At 41.1% G+C, this 21,340-nt stretch overlaps 1 protein-coding gene across 1 annotated transcript in view; it reads right to left on the bottom strand.

Annotated features, from left to right (window-relative positions):
• The window catches only part of FAT4 (FAT atypical cadherin 4), a 123,419-nt gene that overhangs the window by 54,764 nt on the left and 47,315 nt on the right, over positions 1 to 21,340 (bottom strand). Inside the window, exons 2-4 of the mRNA XM_058838096.1 lie at positions 6,013 to 6,144; positions 3,026 to 3,287; positions 997 to 1,347 (exon numbers count right to left, since the gene is read on the bottom strand). Coding sequence (XP_058694079.1) covers positions 997 to 1,347; positions 3,026 to 3,287; positions 6,013 to 6,144 — 745 coding nt within the window. The remainder of the gene's footprint in view (positions 1 to 996; positions 1,348 to 3,025; positions 3,288 to 6,012; positions 6,145 to 21,340) is intronic.

Raw genomic sequence — 21,340 nt, 5'->3', positions numbered from 1 at the left:
CTTAACAAGTGTGGTGAAAGAGAGATTCATACAAAACAGCCAGTATCACAAAGTTATGACTTCTGACTTGTTGGCTTATCTCGTGGAATCTCTTCTCCCTTCCTCAGTTTGATCTCAAAACCAGTCACACAATTTTTACCATGGAAAATTCCATCCATCAGTGCAAAATTTATCTCCCCACAAAAATGCTGGAGTCCAGCAACTCAGCATTTCCTGAGGAAAAACTGCTTTGCTGAGCGATCCTGATAGGTTCAGTCAATTTAGGTGGACAAACGGGGATTCCTCGAAGCATTGTGCTTTGTCCTTGAAGCACATCTGAGTGTGAGACACTTCCACGGGCTCCACTGAGCCCCTGTCAGGTTGAGAGGAGGCAAGGTTGCTAAACATGTCACAAAAATAACCTTCACCTGCAAAGTCACTGTGGGTGTTATGAAGAGCTTTGCATTTAGTCACACCGGGTAATGTCTGTGGACAACAGAAAATGCGGTATGTGATGGAATGCTGTTTATGTATTTCATGGTCATATTCTATAATTATTCTTGCTCAGGCACAAGCTGTGTGGCAAAATGGTTAAGCAAGCTATAAAAATTGTATCTTTTACACTCAACACATTAACACCCTCTAGATGCCATAAATAATCCCAAAATTAAAGCTTATTTCAATGGGAAATTTTCCTAAGATCTCTTTCAATACGCATTTTAACGTCCACTATCAACACCTTGAAGATGACAACTGTCTTCACGACAGACTTAAAACTTATAGTACATTTAAGATGACTGCAGGTAACATCTGATATTACCACAACCCTCTTTAGAACTTTTAATAAACTTTCAGAAAAAAAAACCTCGGCAGACTTAGGTCTAAATTAAACGTGAACTTAAGCATTTGAGAGCAGCAATTGCCGGGTAGCCCTAATTTCCCCTTTTTTTAAGTCCTCTAATAGGTTGTGAAGGCGAAACACAGATTTATGATCAGGGGATGTCAGGGAGCTCCTACCATCATCGGCATCGGTGACGCTGAAGTTGAGGATGGGGGATCCCGGGGGCAGGTTCTCCATCACGGAAGTGCTGTAGGAGGCCATGCCGAAGAGGGGCGGGTTGTCGTTGACGTCCAGGATGTTGAAGTACACCCTGATGGCCGTGGCCTGGCCTCCCCCGTCCTCAGCACGGACGGTGAGGATGTAATACTGCTGTGCTTCGTAGTCCAGGCCCCGCGTCAGGTTGAAGACCCCGGTGACGGGATTCAGGAAGAAGATTCCCTCCTCATCATCCTCGCTTATGGTGTACGTGACCTCCCCATTGACGCCCGAGTCGTCGTCGGTGGCCAGAATGGCAGCCACCAAGGAACCTGCGTGGCACAACGGCAGGGCACCGTCAGGCACTCGCAACAGGGAGCTGCCCACAGCCAGCGCAGCACCAAGCACATCCACAGATGAGAGATGCCCTCCCCGAGAAACCCAAGAGCCCCCAGGCTGTCTGAGCAACTATTGCAAAAGGTTTTTCAAAGCTTAAAGGGACATCATATTCTTGCTTTTACTCAAACACCGTAAGAAAGGGTCAAGAATGTTTTTTATCTTCATGCAGATTAGGTATCAGCAGGGGCAAAAGCACCTTTTCTCCTGCTAGGTATTGTCTTCCTATGACTCAGACGACCCTCCCTCTGCCGCAGACAATCACAAGTTCTGGATATTTCTTTCCAAATGCAGAAACCGATATGTGAGTACAAACCGCACAGCCCAGCTCTGCTTTTTGAAGCAGTGCCTTTGCAGGGTAACTGCGGTTAGAAAACTGGAAACCTTATAGGGGTCTGTTCTCTGCTGCTTTCTGAAATTCAACGCCCTGTGAATTTGTGCCAGTGTTTTCATTTCTGCATAGCTGCCCTCGCATGACTGACCTATCTGACTAGAGTTTGGAAATCAAGTGTCACTTTTTAGTATTTTGAACATTAATTATAATTAAGATCAGCTCAATTCCAAGAAAATAAATCATTAAATTTCCTTTCCCTGGAACCAGATGAACTACGTGCAGCACAGTTGACTACTTGCAAGCACTGTGATAATGAAAACTGCTTGTATCATCAGAACAAAGAAGAGTGCTGTAACCCCCTTTAATCCAGTTGGATATGCTGGTATCTTTCACACCCATTTAATTATCTCAAACATTTCTTTAACTGCAAGGGGAACAGGGATTACTCTCTGGGATAGAAAGTGGAACCCTGAAGGGGAAACCCCATGGTCCTTCCCCTCTGGGTGAGCCTGCCAGCTGCTCCTGCACTGCTGGAGAGCAGAGCAGGAGAAGATGCAGTAATTTAACACAAAATCAGCCAATTTGTTCCTTCAGCATCCATCACTGCTAAGCTGGGTATAAAGCACCAATGTACACCCTATAAACGATTAACGAGAGAAGTCTCATTTTAATGTGGAAGGAATTAGGCTTGCCTTTTCCAGGGTTATTCCTGTGGAAACAGACTGAGACTCAAGGCTCTGAGAGAAAAGAGCATGGCTGAGGATCAGCAACCAAAGCACTCTGTGTTATACAGACATCTCAATTACTTCCAGATCAGAGTCCCGAGGCACAGCTGATTGCACTGTAATCCTTTAATGCAAAACACCACCAAATTTTGGGAGAGGGACTGTGGGGCAGAGTGCAAAAGTTTGAGCCATGGGGGTAACCTTAGTTATCCCAAACTGAGACTCCCATGCTTATGAAAATCCTAATGAAAGCTTGAAAGCTATCACCTTGTAATTTGCATCTCCTTGGTTTATTCATGTTTTGGAATAAGCTTCTAAGATGCTACTGGCAGATACTGCTTTTGTAAGAGCAATCTGTATAAAATCTTGGAAGCAATATTCATTTCTTACCTGGAGACATGTAGTAGAGCACGGTATTTGAATACTTTTTTTGATCTAAGTACTTTTTAGTTTACAGCCCCCCTTTGAAGCAACACTCCTGCATATGAAACCAGCCTTAAACGAAGAAAACAACCACTTGAGAGGCCAGTGGTCGTATTTCCAAGTCCTATTTACCTGGAGTGGCATCTTCTGGGATGTCAAAGGAGTACACTGGCTTGGAGAACTTGGGGATGTGGTCATTGACGTCGCTGACGGTGATGTTTATTCTCATGTCCGAGGACTGCAGGCCGTCGTCGGCGCGGACCAGCAGGGAGTACTTGGAGCGGCGCTCGCGGTCCAGGCGCTTGGTGGCTATCAGCTCCCCCGACTCGGGGTCGATGTGGAAGCTATCATCTGCACCACTGATAATGGTGTATGTCACCAGGGCATTGGCTCCCTAAGTCAAACCAGAAGTGGTCAAATCACGTCATTTGCCAGGAAAACCACATCACAGCTTGCAGTAAGACAAGGATTGTTCCAGTAACTGAGCTTGGAGATTGTCTTTCAGAACAGCTTCCTTTAATAAACAGCTTTCCTGCCCAGTCCCTGCTTCAGTCCCACAGTAAGGACACATACCCACACGGTTTTTATTTATGAGATGTGAAACCATGAGATTACCCAGATACTTTGTGCTCCACTCCTCATAAAAGGATTTCATCCAATCAATACCAAAAAACTCTGCTACCTGTTTTCGTTTCAAACCAGCATCACCGAGCAATGTGACATCTTAATAAGGATCAATGTTTACTCTCGTTTTATCTTTAAAGGTTAAATTAAATCTCTGCCAGTGGGATCAGCTCTGCCTTTCTTGCTCTCTGGAGATGGGATGGAAGGAGCAGGAGAGGAAGGGAGGGAGGCATGGAAGCAGGGGGGACCTGGGGCAGCTATGTGGCAGCACTTCCAGCCACCACGCATGGCAAGAGCCTCAGCTCATGGTCGGGAGAAACTCATGGAAGCCATGCTTGCAGCAGCCCCTCAAAGGTCAGTTTCTGCATGGAAATATATTTATCCATGTAAATAAAAAACCCCAAAGTGACAAATCACACATCATTAAAATCATAGTTCTGAGCTCTTGGGGTGTGCTGCAAGTCAAAAGCATTTGCTTTTGGGTCAAAAAACTTAATTTGTTCTTGGGGGGGAAAAAAAAGCATTCATGTGGACTTTGATCATTTTGGTTGAAAGGAAAATTAAGGAAAAGTAATACTACATAGGAAAATGTCCCATACTTCTTTTTCCAAGACAGCCTTAAGGATGCTGAAGGTTTGGTAGCCTTTAACGTCAGATAGAGAACCTAAACCCTGCGTACTGATGGTGCCTGGAAATGCAGGCAGGTATTTACTGTGCCCTCCTCTGGTGCCAGGCCAGAGCTCAGATTTGACAGCTGAAACCTGCTGCTGACATGCCAGTGGCACTTCTGCAATGAACAGAAGATCAAAGAGATGAGGCAGAAAGGAATTCTCTGGCTGTTTCAAATACTCCAGCCTAAAAAAGCAAATTAACAGAGATAAACACCCGGTTGTATTTGTGAGAGGAGAGACAAGCATTAGTTACCTGACCTTACCAGAGTGCCCATGCCAAACTTTCTCTCTGGGGTGTTGTTTCAAAGAGTCAGAATGAGCTGACTGACAAAAGGATATTTGGAAAGAAAACAGGCTTCTGCAGGTGCCCAGCCCTGCAGAGCTGCGTGCGGCGCTTCGTCTGTGTGCTCAGGTGTGCCATGGGCACGTCACACGCTTTCCTCCAATTGTCTGGCTTAGCCATCACATCTCATGAGAATTTTCAGAGGTGACCACATTCTTCACCCTGTGTTTGACCAGCCAGAATCCTTCTAACAGAGTGCAGCTAAAACCAGAGCCACGTGTGATACTGGTTTATACTGTGCCCTCAGCTGCAAAAAGCACGGGGGAATAAAGAGGTATCTTGACCCTAAGCTGCACATCGCTAGGAAAACTTGGGCTCTTTGTAAAGAGACTGAGTTACAAATGTTGTAACTCAATCTGGTGGGGAAACTGAAATCATTCCTTTTGATAAAAAGGCTGATTTCTCTCTAAGGTAATAAATCACCTCCCACTGGACGGAGTGCTTCAGAATGGGTAACAGATTAGGTGCAGTTCAGGAATGGTTAAAAAGGAGCATAAGATATTGCTATGATCTTAGATATATTTTCCATACCACACCACAGAGTGGTAGTTCAGTATTTACTACTTCCTAAAAGAAAGACAAGCAGCTAGAATTTTTGTTACAGAAGTGCACCTTTCCAAAATCCTGGCTTTTGTCTGCGTATCAGGCTACTACTGGAAAATAAAGGGAAACCAAAATATTTGCAGTCACATTTGCACCATTCCCGGGGGTGTTCCCGTGGTTCCCTCTGTAGTGGCGAGATTAAGTACACCAGTGAACAATCACAGGAAGACTAACCAAGCTAACACAAAAAAGGCCAGGAATAAAATTCTCTTGAGGAGCTTGAATAGCCCCACTATTTGAAAGCAAGAACTGCTTATTACTGTCAAGTCTGCTATCTGCACTTTAATGACAACACAAACTTTTTGTGTTAATCTGTTGACTTTTTAGTCATTTTCTTCACGGAAAGAAGCAGTTCAAGTAAGCAAAAATAACATGATTAACATTTTTATAACTTAAGTTTCTAAAATAAATGAATGCATCAATAGCACGGTAGTTTCTTCATAGCACCTTAGTTGCAGCATTCTCATCGTAATGAATCTAAGAGGGCAAAATTATTTTGCAAACAGATTAATGCAGAGTACACATTTCATCATTATTTCTTTTCCCCTCTTTTTGGTAAAATAAAACCTTCTTTTGGAAGGGATAATTTTGATCTTTGTTAGGTCTAGTCAAAGTGAAAGCAGGCATTATCAGAATTTTTCTTGTTCTCCAAGGTTTGTTTCAAATTAATTTCATTGCACATCTCAGAACTGGGCTCAACTACAAGACCTTGGTTTCAGAGTTAGTGTAGACCTCCACAATAGTGGATAGAACTTTGTGAATGACTGCCATGATTCCTAAGGCCAAGCTCACACAAAGGGATGAAGAAAACAGGAAAAAAAACATGTCCAGAATGGCACTTCTACTACCAACACTCAAAACTGAAATTATGCTCCTACCTCATCAGCATCCATGGCTGTCAGCTGCAGTATTTTAGATCCATCTCCTATGTTCTCCTCTACAGTCAGATCGAGCATGTCTGTGGGGAAGACTGGTGGGTTGTCATTTATATCTTGAAGTGTTATTTCTACCTGTAAAAAGGAGGAATAGGAAAAAATTTGAGTGAGCACCTGGACACTGATTGGACCTGAATGTTACTAATAACATAATTCTGAAAGAAATCAGGTAAATTGCTCTTAATCACATGAATTAGCACATTCCCAAATCACACCAGCATTAGGAAAAGCCCGTCCGGATATTAAAATTCCACGTTGTTATAAAATACTCCTAGGAAAACCTCTAACACAAATAAAGTTAATTTGACTTGTTGATAGCGACTGATTTTAAATGGTCCTAGTCTAGTTTATATTGGAAAAGATCCACTGATAGACTGTCATTGTAATCCTCAAAGTCAGCCCCTGGAGAATAACTGCCAAGTGCTGGGGCAGGAGATCGTTCAACCATTAAATGCTGCCTGACATAAAGATGAGGTGGTGTAAAATTCTCTCTGAAATGTTTATATATTGGCAACTCTCCGTTCCGAGAGGGGGAAAAAAACACCCTTGCACTTAATATATTTTATATCAAATAATCTGCTTTTCTCTCTCCCTCAAAACTCTCCTCTAATTGCAAGCACAAACGTTACTTTAGGAGCACCCACTAGCATCTACTCTCCCTGCCTATCCAAAACTCAACAAATGCTCTTTTCACATGCCATATTTGTATGCCTTTCCAAGAATGATAGCTCCTGAAAGGTTTTTTTTGTGATCTTTATCTCTAGTTTTTCATAGGCAAGATTGCTGCCCTGCTGATCCTAATTCAAGAAGATGCAGAGCTACGTTTTCCCTGGTTGCTGGGTCTGGAATGAAATAGAAAAAGAAGACACAGCTGTTTTATATTTATCATGGAAAAAAATGTATGGTTTTGGACCCAAAATACTGAACAGTCACCAAACGTTGAAGACCCACCAAAGAGAAAAGGAGTAGCTGAAAGAACCAAGGAACAGAGAAAGGTAAAATGCAAAAGTATGGATGACTTAAAGAAGGTGCCTGGATTGACAGATAAAATATCATTTACACTACAGTATCTGCTATGCCCGTACCCACGAGGACTGTCCATGCACTCAGCTGAAAATATATGGATTGGGCTGCTCTGGATATAACCAACACAGACATTTCTGGTGATCCAAAGTCTACAATTTCCACTGTTTCTAGTCCCCTGTCGTAACATTTTCTTCTCTGTTCTGTTTTCATAGGGACCTACAACTGCCAAGCTGTTCTGTCTTGATCACCATGATGATCCCAAACACAGAGGAAATATTATATTAGTATTAGTGCAGTATTAATACAATAGCTATGTGTGATGGAAGTGGAGGCAAAACCAGGGGTCTTTTATAGCAGGCCACTATTTATTTTTCTATCCCCTATTTCATCCCTTTGGTCATTCAGAAATGGTACACAAAACAATTCACAGCCTGACCCAGATCAGCCCAGAAGGTTTTATTGTTAAATTTATATCCCTGGCAGCAGAAGCACGAGGAGTGCTGAGCAGAGCACCACGAGCAGTGACTGACAACCACCTCACCAGACACAAACTTTGGGAGAAGAAACCAGCCTAGGCTGGTTTGCAAGGAGATTGGGTGACAATTTAATCACAGAAACGGGAGGGACGTGGTAGAAATGACAGACGAAGGACTTTGCCAGCCCTCCTTGCCTGTGAACTGGCACAGCACACTCTTCCTGCTTTCCTCCCCGAAGGGCAGCACTTCCCCAGCCAGGCTTTCAAGGTAAAGCAGCTGCACAGCTCTGCAGTTCATTTTTCCCTACCATACGTGCCATTCACAGCTAATGTTTCAGCTGCGGGTGATGCCTCACCACCAGAACCCATTTTCACGATGAGAGATTACCCTTTGTACAAATCATATGAAAAATACATGACAGCTTCTGGGGGGTTTGGGGTAGGAGCTGTGCCTCGCCTGCAGCTTGGATTATGTGAAATAGTGAGGATCCAGGAATACTCATGGCTAAGGATCGGTGGACAAATGAGTGAATTACAAAGTCAGATTCCGGAGAAGTGAAAAAAGGAAGAATGAAAGAGGTAATTTTATTCTGAAAAATCAGTTCAAATGTAAGCAAAGGAACTGTATTTTATACCGAAGACATGCTTTAAATGGTGGAAAAATAAGAAATTCTCAAATAAGGATAAGAATTTTTTAGAAAAACACAACATCTTTAAAGAGCGTTTACACCATGAAGTATTACTCACCCACAGGGCTTAGATAATGTGTATTGCTTCTTAATTCACCATTGGCTAAGTCTAATTAGCATCTGTGTCTAAAGCTATCTTTTTACTTCTGCTAGAATTTACTACTTCAGCTTACAAACAGAACTGGGAGTAAGATCTCTAGGTGCACTCTTTTGCAGAAATTTCACTGCAAGAATCATAGAATCACAGAATGGTGTGGGCTGGAAGGGACCTAAAAGATGATGTAGTCCCACCCACCCTACCAGGGACAGGGATGCCACTCACTACACCAGGTTGCTCAGGGCCCATCCAGCCTGGTCTAAGACATCTGTGAGAAAGATCTGAGAAAAAGCATCACATTTTCCCCAAACAAGAGTCTGCTACATTTCATTTAAGAGAGGATGTCATACATCCTCTGAATGAGATCGGATGTGAATTGAATGTCCAGGAGCTCACAAATTAATTTCACTTTGAAATTATCCCATAAATTTTGACATGAAGCAGAAGCCCACAGGAGAACCACAACCACAAAGTCTTCCATTGCCACAGGGTGCTGGAAGATTGTATCTTATCACACAAAAGAAAAAAAAAAATCACAAAAAAACCACAAAGCTTTAATCAAAGATCTAAATGAAACCTTTTCCCAATCCACTGCTTCTGTCTTTCTAATTCCACTTCACATTTGCATAAAGAAATCAATGTGTGTCTCTTTAGGAAATACATGGTTTGATTTCTATCATATGCTACCAATTAAAAATTAAGTGTAATTCTGCCCCGGACTTAAGGAAGGCAAGACAAGGTGGTCATGGTGGTGTCACCAGCTGTTGGCACCACAGGAGTCACATTCAAAAGGGTCTAGAGATCATCTGCTGTTCTCCCAGATCACACTGGTGGCAAACCACCCACCAGCAACAGCAGCATGTACAAGAATAAATATCTAGGAAACCAAAGGCCTGGAAACCTCAAATACACCACAGGGAGCTGAAGGGATTTATCCAAACCTTGGAAGCAGGGAACCATTACCCGCCAGTGCCTGTAGAGCTGTAGGAAGCAACACGCCCAGGCTACATGGAAAGTGATAAATGCCACCAAAATCTGGGCAATTTTGTCTCCAAATCTATCCAAAATGAGGATTATTCTTCCCTGACCTCGAACTCGTCATTCACTGCAAATCTAGGATGCAGAGGCAACACAAACCAAGCACCTCACAGCACTCAAAGTACTGCACTTTGCAAGAAAAGTTTCTGCAACTTTCCATCTGACAAAGCCTCAATTCCTATTTGTATCAAAAGCAACTTTAATACAAGACCCAAAAGTTGTTGCTGCCACTCAGAGGGCTCAAATATAATAAAACACAGAAACAGCAAAGATAGTTAAGCGTCTTTCCACCTTTTTTTATTCTCCAACTTTCCCTCTCCAGTGGTCCAGGTACTGATGGGGGCTTTGCTTCTCTGAACAGCCTTGAATTTCTGCAGAAGCCATGAGAACACAAATAGTTACAGATTCTCCTAAATCTGTTAAGACTGTGATGGAAAAGTGATTAATAGATTCATAATATTGTCTTGCTTTTGTTGTTCAAGGGAAAATGAAAAAAAAAAAATCAGAAAGTTTTGGTCAATCCATATGCACGTTAATCTCCACAAAATCACTCTACTTTTGTACCAAGTCTAGTACAGGGCTTTTCCTTCACACATTTAATACATCTAGAAAAAAAGAAAAAAAAAAAAATAAAAAAAATCAAAGCTTTCCCTCAGAGCTTATTCTTCAGACAAATAAACATTGTTTATTTACCAACCCTCGTAAAATAAACACAGTAATTTTACATATCAGTTTCAATGCAAACCATCTTTGCCTGGTTTTTTTTTTTTTGTTATTAGTTTTGTTTGTGTGCTTGTTTAATGTTTGACTCAAGCTAAGATGCAAAAACAGAGGCATACAACAAACCACAGAGCCCGGCAATATAGAAAGCCAAACAATACCACAAATTTCCCTGTGCATGAATCAAATTTCTCCTTCACAGGCTTAATAACATTCTCACAATAATGCCCTGCCCTTGCCACAGTTACAGATGGCCAGCCCATCCTCATCTGTGACAATTTGATTGCTGCAGCCTGTTGTCACAAACATTTTCAAAGCAGGGGAAGTATTAATTGCCTTGATCTTGTTAGAATTCCTATTTGCTGCTCAAATTAGCCTCTTGTGGTTTTTTTGTTGGTTTGTTGTTTTTTTTTTTCTCCCTCAACAAATTCAGAACAGATTGAGGCAGGGCAGAACTCACCTCAAACAGTTCTGCTTCAATTTACTCTGAATGTAGATGTTAGAAAAATAGTTCTTTCCCATTCAGATAAACTTCAGCTGTTAACAGATAATAGGAATCATATCAAGACCCCAAGTTTTAAAGCACACAGCTCTATTAAAGCATTTAGGACATGAACTACTCCTAAGCTTATTCAAACTAATTTGTTGAATTAAGAAACAGCTGCTAAAAGATGAAGTTACACTTCTTAGAGCAAAAACTCCAATTCCACTTCAAAAATACTAGTACCCCAGGTAACTATTACTGAACAGGCTAGACAAGTTCCACGCTCAACATAAAAAGCTTCAAATGAGAGTTTTATTCTGGAAAAAGAAATTATTTTAGTGACTGGGTTTATGAGCTACAAAGGTATGTAAAATAAAACATCGCCCTGCAAGGCAATGTGCCAGATTCTAACCAATCATAACACCTTCCATAAACCAATGGGCTCACTTGGCCAGACCCTACCCTTCTGTTTTACTACGGTTATTAACATTTAGTTTTTCTTTTAGTCCAAAGTCAGGAGGGTTTACAGACAGAACAGTTTCCTGAAGTTCTTCCACCTATCAAATGACAATGAGAGGAGGAAAAAAAGATGACACAGGAAACATGAATGAGCTCTCATGGCAGCAGCAAGTTTCCCTGGGAGTCCCAAAAGAGTAATTCTTGCTTGGAGCCACGCTATCCATGGCACACACTGGATCAGAGATCTATAGATAGAACACGATCTGAGAAGGGAGGAACTCCCAGATGCCTCACGCGTTCAATACCTCTTCAAACGCTGCAGCTATTTGATTAAAGATCAAACAGAGTGCAGAGGCAACAGCTTTTCTTTCAATTTATATGGTGTTGAGTCATCCCTTTGCCTGCTGCCGTGACGTTCACTGCCTCTCTCAGGAGATACCATCTAAGAATCTATGAGCAGCGTGGCCACAAATCACACTGAAGACTTTTGTTTATGCCCAAGTCATTAGATGATCCTTCATCTTAAAACAAAATTAAGGAGCTTTTTCTTCTTTGCTGGAGACCATGGCAGCACATTATCAATTTGAACTGAATGAAAGTGAAAGGGTTTTATTTCCCCCTCCCTTGGTAAATATTCTAAATAATATCATTCGAGATGATAAAAGCAAAGAATACAACTATTAATTCACCCAGTCCATGTCACTGGCTGAAGAGCCTGGCCAACAACAGTCATTTTATTTTCTTGCCTTCATCACTTCAGCCTTCTTCCTTGTGCAGCATGCAATCATTCCCTAATCCTGGAAAACAGGCATGCATGCGTAGATTCCTTTTTTTAATTGACCTTAATTTAAATGACCTGGGTGATCAGATTGGCCACTCACACCAGCGAAGTTGGGGTTACACTCAGTGCTTGAGGACCAGGGCATGGGTGCTTCCTCCAAACTGGAGAGGCAAGGGAATGGGGAGATAAAGGATCAGAGTATAGCACTTTTCTGGAAGTACATTTTCAGGGGGGAAAAAAAGAAGAAAAATCCTATTAAAAAGAAATAAAATTGTATATTAATTAATTAATTAATATTAAAATCCCCATAGCCCATCTTGAACCAGTTTCCCACCTTGCTCTAAATCACTGGGAAACAGTAAGTCTGAGGGTGAAAAATAAACACTTATGCTTTGAAATTACTTGAGTACCCAATAATAGCAGAGCTCAGGAAGGTGAAAAACCTGAACTACTGATCATGCACATTTACAATTCTCACAACAAGATGGAAAGCCCATTTATAAAGAAAATACCTTGGGACAAGGCAATAGCTGATGCTGAATGAGGCATCTGAATATCCCATTTTCCAGGAGGCAAACAATCCCAGCGCACGCTAGCACAATAAAAATCACATTAGTCTATTGTGCTGCAGGCCAGCAAACCTGCTAAATAGAAATGTAATGTTGCTAAGAATCCCACTATTAACAGGGGGAAGACTGCAGCTGGGGAGAAAATGTGGGGGGAAAGTGCTAAAAAGGCACTGTTTGGGAAAAAAAAATATTTTAAAAAGCCAGGTTTCAAAGACTCAATTCCAATGTCTGAGGTCAAGCTTAATGAAAGACAGCATGCGAAAACTGTCCTGGGCCCCACCACTGCCCACTCCAGTTGCCTCAAATCAAATAAAAGATCAACCCTGCACAAGACAACAGTAATTTAGAATAGGGATTATAGAAATATTCCCTTTTACCTCACAGAATCAGGAATTACTACTGATTACCAGCCTTGAAATTGTTTTGGAAACCAAGGGCTCAATGCACTTTGGAAATATGTTTTGCTTTGTCCATGAGACAAACATGTGTGGATCCTTATAAATGGTGTTATGATTAATCTGTAGTGCTGGAATTTCCCAGGTAGTTTTAATCTGTGTGCTCCAACTCTGGTATTTTAATACTGCAGAACCTTCCTGGAGTTATTATGTAAAGTTTAATAGGGTGATTGGATGATTTTCAACCAAGACCCTTTTATAAAGCATGGCTATAAAATGCTGGGAGACCAGAGTGTTCACAGGCACTGTGATTTAATTGACATTATCAGAAAAATCCTAGAACAATAGAAAAATTTGGGTTAGAAAGCAACCTTAAAGACCATCTAGCCCAGGCTCTCTGCAATGAGCAGGGACATTTTCACCTTGCTCAGAGCCCCATCCAACCTGGCACTGAATGTTCCCAGGGATGGGACATCCACCACCTGTCTGGGCAACGTGTGCCAGCATTTCACCACCCTCCTCGTGGAAAATTTATTCCTTACACCTAGTCTAAATCAGGTGTAAATCTGCCTTCATCATCACTTAAAATTAAAATTCAAAAAGAAGCTACTTCCTTCTGTGGTCTCTAAGAAATATTGATCCTAGTGCTGGAAAGAAAAGGTGCCATAATTGTTTCATTTTCTCTCCTTTTTTTTTTTCTTCCTATCTGTTAAGGTGACCACTGGGAGTTGCACTGCCTGGAGTCTTGATTAAATGTTTCACTGCATCCAGAACACTTCATCATGCAGCATAGCCAAAATCTATTATGGCTTGCAAGTGACTCATGCTTTAGCTATGAGAAAAGCATAATAAAGAGCATTTTACATAAAAATGCCCAAAAGGTTGGTAATTTAATCTTGATTCTAAGTAGTATGCAAGGTCTCTGCATCCAGCTTGTGCAGACAATAAGGCATTGTCTGGAAATGCGTTACCTACTGTGGTTACATCTAACTTTTTTTGCCAAAATCCAGATGAAAGACACTGAGAAGAAACAATCTTGTCCCAGCAGAAGGCCACCAGCCAGGACAGGACACTGACATATCTAAGCCAGAAGATTAAAAAAAAAGTTTTCCTAAAGACAAAGCAGGCAATGCTAAAATTCTCATTCTTTCTGAGATTGGTATTTTAGGGCAATTTAAGCACGACATCATTTTCTGCTCCCTCGAAAGAGACACATGCAGCAGAGGGAATTAAAACTGGATTAGGGAAAGCGCTACTCAAACCTTGGCTAATTTAACAAAGTAACAGCATGCTGACTTTAAAACACACATCAAAACAGAATCATCAACATGGAAACCCAATACAATCCAACTTCACAGCAAATGAGAGATACACATCAAATTGGTACAAGGGATAAAACTGATAAGAAATGCCACAAGCAGTTCTTCTTCCCCTGCCTTGACCACCAGAGCCGTAACAATCTGCAGGTTATTTTGTCAGTACTGGTCGAAGAGTAATACACATAGGTCAGTCAACATTCATAGTTTCAAAAACAGACTGATTGTAGCAATGAGTTCTTTTGAACTCCACTTCAACAGGACTAATTAACACACTCATACATCCTGAATGATGACCTCTCCCAGGTCTGCCCAGAAACTGCAATCCAGTGGCACCAAGGTAGAGCTGGGCTGGCACTAAGGATCGTGAAAAACTTCTCCAGCCACCCATCCTTTCCACAGATGCTGGATATGCACACAGGCATGGCCCTTCCGCATTTCCCCAGATAAAAGGGGTGACTTTCTCTTAAAGGCATTACTCCTTCTGCATCTAGTCCTACCTCTGGTTACAAGCTCAATTCCAAATACCTGCCAAACCAACACAAACACTTGGCAAACACTTGCTAGTGAGTTTTTTTGGGTTTTTTTCTTTTTAGATTTTTTTTTTTTTCTTAAATCAGTATACATTTGGGAACCATTTGGCTTATAACTTTGTATTTAATTAAATGAGGTCTACTGCCATGTAATAAGAAATGGATTGAATCGGTAAGAACATTTCAGTCCGTGCCAGAAAGAAAAAAAAAAAAAAAAAAGGATAAAGTTAGAAAATTCAAGCATTAGAAGTTCAAGAGTGGGAATGTCACACCTCTAAATTAAATAAATCACCTAATTAAACTTACAGGTGTGACATTTAAGACACATGCAGCCATCAGGACAATGTGATAAATCCATCCCATCACTGAAAGCTGCCCAAACAGCAGAAAAAATCCCTCTTTACCCAGAGCCATGGCAGAAACATGGTGTAGACACTAAAGAAAGCACAGACTTTTTCTGAGAGTGCAAGGGAATTAAAGATACAGGACTGAATGCTGACTGATGCTTTGCAGTTACGAGGATTTCATATGTGGCACCTTTCCGAGAAGAATCTCTATAAGAATCTAAATAGACTTTAGCCAATAAAACACACAAGGCCAACACTCTGCTTTCCTGTTTCACGTTTAGAAGTACAAACCCATTTTATAGAAATGCCTAAAGGTTTCTTCCCCCCACCAGCATCAACAGACAGCTAGCAGGGAATGGTCAGGGCTAGAAATTCCAAGTATTTCTGCATCCTCCTACAGATTTCAGGGAGATGCCATCTTCACCATATTCCTCTTTTGCAGACTGCAGGCTTGTGCAGCAGCTTCACATCTGGTGTCAGATCTGGAGGGCCCCTTCCCGGTGGCCACAGGCCACTTGAGGCCAGAAAGGCTTTTTTCTGTGGCCACAGATGGACCTTTTCATGTGGCTGCCCTCAGCAGAGCCAGCTGACAGTTGAGGCTACGGTGGCAGGGTCAAGAACTTCAACTCGCTGGGCACACCAGCTCTCCTTTATTCTGCTTTCCTCCCATGTATCAGGATTTTTATTTAGGCAGCTGGATCTTCAGGCATTTCTTTCCCCAGTTATCTTTTTGGTCCACCATGGCTATGGAACCTTGAGTGCAACTATTAAGAAAGTCCTACATGATAACCGTAGGCTGATGCACTATTAGACCAGCTCCTACACCTGGACGAAAAACAAAGTCCTACATGCCTCCAAAACCCAGTTTTTCTGCCCAACTAGATTATCCTTTCTTGAAAAAATTGCTGTTTCTGGTGATGAGGTTTTGCAATAAAGCCCTTCTTGAAGCTGAATAAAAACCACTATTTTAGTCCTTTACCAAACCATGAAGATTCAAATTTGCATATAGCTACAAACTTTCATCTCCAAAAATATTCTAAATAGCTGAATAACACATTTCCTTTGGCCTAGGAATGTGAAAGGTGGCTGAAACTCCATTTATAGAATTCTTCATGTCAGCCAACAATTTAAGTTTCCCTCACTTACCTTTTGAATTTTCTTACTCAGCTGTTGGACTTTGGATTTGACACAGCAAATTTAGAAAATCAAGCATTAAAGACTAATTAAAAAGTCTTTAAAAAGATCTTCCCCTTTTGCAGCATATCATTTCACCATATCTGTAAATACACACATGACCTTGTGCACTGAAGAAAAATCAAGTAAAAAAACCCAGACCTTCACAGAAATAGCTGGAACAGTGTGCTTATGTGGGATTCTTACAGTCATCTTCCTTAATAAAGAATATGGAGTGTTTTATTTGAGCATAAATTCAGAGATTTGACTTTTATTGGTTCCTAAATATCCACTACATCTTCCCTAGATGCAGAACCTACATCAAACTATCAAGTTAAGCTCTCTGGCCGCTACAATCAATAATGAGATATTTTAATAGCCCAGATCCTGACATATTCCTATATTACATCTCTCTCCCCCAACACCCAGACTTTGCACCACAGACAATCTCTCGCTGACTGGGTTTTATTGTGGATAGTCCTAAGCAAGCCCTGATTACTGGGTCAGAAATATCTCCAGCAGCTGGCAATTGTGACAAACCAAAGCCTCCCTTCAATCGAGTAAAAACTTTGAGTTCTGATTATCTTAGTAGACCTTTAAAGGGGAAAAAAGAAAGGAGAAAGGAATACACTGGCACTTCTGCATATCTTAATTTCAGTGTGGCAGAAAGCAGATATACCACAAGAGAATGGTTCCCATGGTATTTCAAGCATAGGAGAAACCAAAGAACCTTTTCATGCTCGGGTCCCTGTCTGATGTCCCGACTGAAGTGACTCAGCTATTCCTTGTTTTACAGCACTTGGGTTTTCCAGTTATTATCCTGATTGTGCCAGATCTTTGATCCTTTGGGAAGTTCACCACCACTGGTCATTACTACAAGTCTCTGGATATTTAAAATGTATGGGAGGAATTTTAGAAGAGCTGAGAATCACCAGTTCCCTTCTGAGGAACACAGAAAAAAAAAAAAAAAAAACCAAAAAAAACCCAAACCAAATCAGAATAAATGTTCAAGTGTAACCATAAAAGATTCAGAAATTCTTCACAGGGTTCAAGAACCCCTAAATACACAACTAAAAGATATAATTCTGTCTTTTGAAGACTGAACCTAAGCTCAATTTCTTTGTGTTTTCGCCTTGTTTTACTTCCTTTGATTTGTGTCTTCAATAGGGTGTCTATGATGTGGCATGGGAATTTTTTTTCTTTTTAAAAAGTACATTTTTTCTAAAGATCTTGTAGGTTACAACAGTCTCAGTCTTTCTGGTTTTAACTGAATTAAGGAGTGCTGTGTACTGAATGTACAAACTGGCCCACCATCCATGTGGAACAGATTAGAGGATGATCATTCATTGTATGCTCACAATTGAAGCATTTCAATAGTTTTATAGACAATTGAGAAAAAAGAAAAAGTATTTTGAGGACAAAATCGGAATGGCTTACAGTTAAATGATTATATTATATTAAAGGGCAGGAAAACAGAAACAGAGTAGGCAAAATTTAATACAAAAAACCAAAGAAAGTTAGAAATTAACTCTTAGTAAGGAAATTACAGCAACAAACCTGGGCATCATGGAGAGGTCTAAAAAACAGTGCTGAGGGGTTTTGTTTCCTCTTTTTTTTTGTATCATTCCCTTTTGTACCCTATCCCCCTCAAGACTCCTAAATCTCAGCCTGGTTTGATCCTTCCATAAGGTGCAACACATTTTATTTTCCTAAGTGTAACACAGAGGAATGACAGAGCGAAACTTTTCTGTAAAAGAAGTACTTTCTAGGTACAAGTGTAATAAATCTGAGAGCTTTCTGAGAAAGTCATCAAGCAGTTGAAAGAAGGAAAATAAGGCAGGCAAAGACTTCTGAATAATTAAAAAAATGGCACCAACTCAAATGCCTCCACTAGCTCATCATGTTAATGGTGACAACAACGTAATTACCAACATAATTTCATAATGAACAGCTGGTGATAGAGCAACAGGGACAGCATCATGTCCCAAAGACATCATGGTATGCTTTACAGGGATTTGCTTCTCTTATGGCATAGGAAGTAGAGATGCAGATGTTCTGTTTAAAAACACTCTATAGCTGAAAATACCCACACCCATCTAGAAGCATACTGCTTGAAATATAAGCATTTGTGAGAAATGAATTAAAACTTCCAGCAGACTTTCCCCAACATGATTAAAGGCATCTTCGTAGTGATAAAATATTATGGTATCTGTCTTCCAGAGGGGAAAAACAAGGGACAGAGGTATAAAGTGATGTGATTGGTACAGTGCAGCTCACAGCAGATCTGGCTGCCAGCCTAAGCCCTCATCACTCCTCACTTTCAGTCAGAATGTGACATTATCCAAAAGCTATATGGTCACTAACAACAAAGGGGAGGAATGAAACCTCTTGCAAGAAACCTCAGTCCCCAAAAAGCACGTGTGATCTGAAGTCACCCCTTTGGCCTTTCCTATGACCAAACCATAGTACAGGAAAGCAGAAGCTGTTATTTACCTTTCCTTCATGGTTTATTAATCACTGACACACTCCCTTGCTGTCTGCCATTTGGTGACATGTCATATTTTGTCTTAGAAGAAGACATTGTTCAAAATGGTGAATTGCTGGTATATTTGACTATTAATTGTGCATTTTTCCACACCCAGAAGAGTTTTCTTATTTCTTGAAGTCCAGTAAGTCACAGGTGCCCTCCAAAAAGGCCATGGCCATTCCCTGACATGAGATGGTATGCAAAATGCTGTATCTATTTGCAACATGCTCCAGGGAGAAAGTTACAGTTATGAGTGCAGTAATTCGGGTTAAAATAACAACAGTAAAAAGAAATGAAGGGGGAGTATTTGTAACAATGCTAACTGATGGCTGGACTCACATTTTGATTTCAGTCACCCCAAAACAAATCCCCAGAGGCTCCAGCAAGGTTAATGCCTTCATTTGCACATATATACAGCATGGACTAAGGTACTTGGCAAACACTGCTGAGTGAATTAGAATGAGCCTATGATACAAGCAAGTTAGAAGGGTTAATTGAAATCTCTTTGTGCAGCAATGCAAACCCCTCAAATCTGTCAAAATTAATGAGAAAAGCCAGAAGAAACATTATGGTCCTGTCTAGACTGCCAGAACCTCCAGTCTGCCTTGTATTAATACATGCTATAGAAAAGAAACTCTACTGTGAGGGTGGTGAGGCCCTGGCACGGAGAATCTGTGGGTGCCTCACCCCTGAAAGTGTTCAAGGCCAGGTTGGACAAGGCTTGGGGCAACCTTGTCTAGTGGAAGGTGTCCCTGCCCATGGTTTTTATGGTCCCTTCCAACCCAAACCATTCTGTGATTCCCTTTATATCCAGCTCTGCCAGCCTGGTCTACGGGGCAACAAAAGCTCAGGGAACCCTTCTGTTTCCCTGGGCTTGATATCAGCGTTATGTTTGGATGGCAGAGCAGCTCCAAATGGCCTTGTGATGATGTCTGAGATACAGAGCCACCTCTCCTCCCCAAACCCATCCTGCCCACAAAGCCCTCACTGCACACTGGGTCTGACCCACAGCTGGAGGGAAGCAGGCTGAGCCAAACCCCCTTTCATTTCCCCCACAGCCTGCTGACTTCAGAGAGCAATACAACTGAGGCCTTTGATAATTATACCCTGTGTCGGCTCCACTGCTTCTCCCATCTTAGCCCTTAGAGAAAAACAAGCAAAAGCAAAACTAAAAATGAAAAAAAACCAAAAAAAACCATCTTACAAAGAAAAACCTCACAAAGCAGAATGAGCCTCCCCATATGGCTTTGCAAGCCCAGACCAACAGCACAGCTTGGAGGGGATAAATCAAGCAGAGGTGACCTGGAATGTGCCAGAGGGGCCCAAATGCTCCAACATTCCTTCAGTGTTTTGGGGTCCCCAGGTCTCCTGGACATTCCCATACCCAGGACACATGAGCACCTGTTGGCACCTCTGGTAAACCCCCACCTGCTGCCTCAATCCATTTCTTACTTTTCAGGCTGATGAATGTATGCCTAATAACCAGCAGAAATGCAAACAGGACTCCCAAAACAACTTCCTAGTGACCTAAAGTAGTTTGACACTTAGGAAAAAATCCTTCTTCCATTTATGTTAGACAAAAGTCTTTTCCTGTGTTTCCAGCAGCCCCTGGTAAAACACCGCAGACATCAGAACAGCATTAAAAAGCAGCACACAAAGCACACTATCACTACTTTCTTGGCACAGAAGGACATTAAAAATATGCAAGTAGCATCAAAATCATATTTATTCACTGCATTTCAGTACAAGCACGATGAACATCAAACTTTCAGTTCTTGGGCTTAGTATATGTTGGTTTTTTATTAATTTCCTACTTTGCAGGTTTAGAAAGTGTGCTGCAAATCATGATCACCAGTATTTGTGGCTCTTTAGTTTAATATAAAGCTACAACATTATAAATATGTTGCTGAACTAATAAAATCATCACAAAACAACAAAGAACATCAAATTCTGCACTAATTTTTATACTGTACAGTCATTGACCTCACCAGTAGTTTCTAATCAAGCTTCCTGTACCACATTTGTATCATTGCAGCTCATCCAATTTTCTCATTTATGTACAAGGACAGCTCAGCTCCTCTGGTTTTTGGGTACATTCATGTATGCATCTTATTAAGACTAACTCGATTAACACCACATATTTGCTAATCAGTTTGACAAATAATAGCATCAGACTACACAGAAACAGAGCAGCACTTTAATTTTATTTATTATTTTTTTTTAAATTCTTCTAAACTTGAGCTTATTTCCTGGTATTGAATTCATAATTAACTTACATCAAAAATCCTGCTGCTGTAAATCCTACTGGCTTCAGTAACGATGCCAGAACGTGGTCCATTATTTGAGTCATCTGCTACAAAACACAAAACAGCAACCATGCAACAGAATAATGCCGACTGAAAAGATTTATGCTACTCTCACCACACGCCCCCCCTGAGTTGTGTAACTCTGCACAATGGCTACGATACCATCTTGTTTCTCTCAAATGTGACCAAGGAAAGGTGACTGACCATTTCAATTGATGTGTTTTTCCTCCCTAAAAAGCTGCTTATTTGTACAACTCAGGCACCACAGCAACGAAAGTTGTGTCTTACTTGGCACAGGGCCAGGTAATGCTTGCTGTGTGCCAAATGCTCCAGTAA

This window comes from Poecile atricapillus, chromosome 4 (genome assembly GCF_030490865.1).
Source record: "Poecile atricapillus isolate bPoeAtr1 chromosome 4, bPoeAtr1.hap1, whole genome shotgun sequence".
NCBI classification, from domain to species: Eukaryota; Metazoa; Chordata; class Aves; order Passeriformes; family Paridae; genus Poecile; species Poecile atricapillus.
The sequence above is the reverse complement of the archived record's forward strand: the minus strand, read 5'-3'. Positions and strand labels throughout refer to the sequence as shown.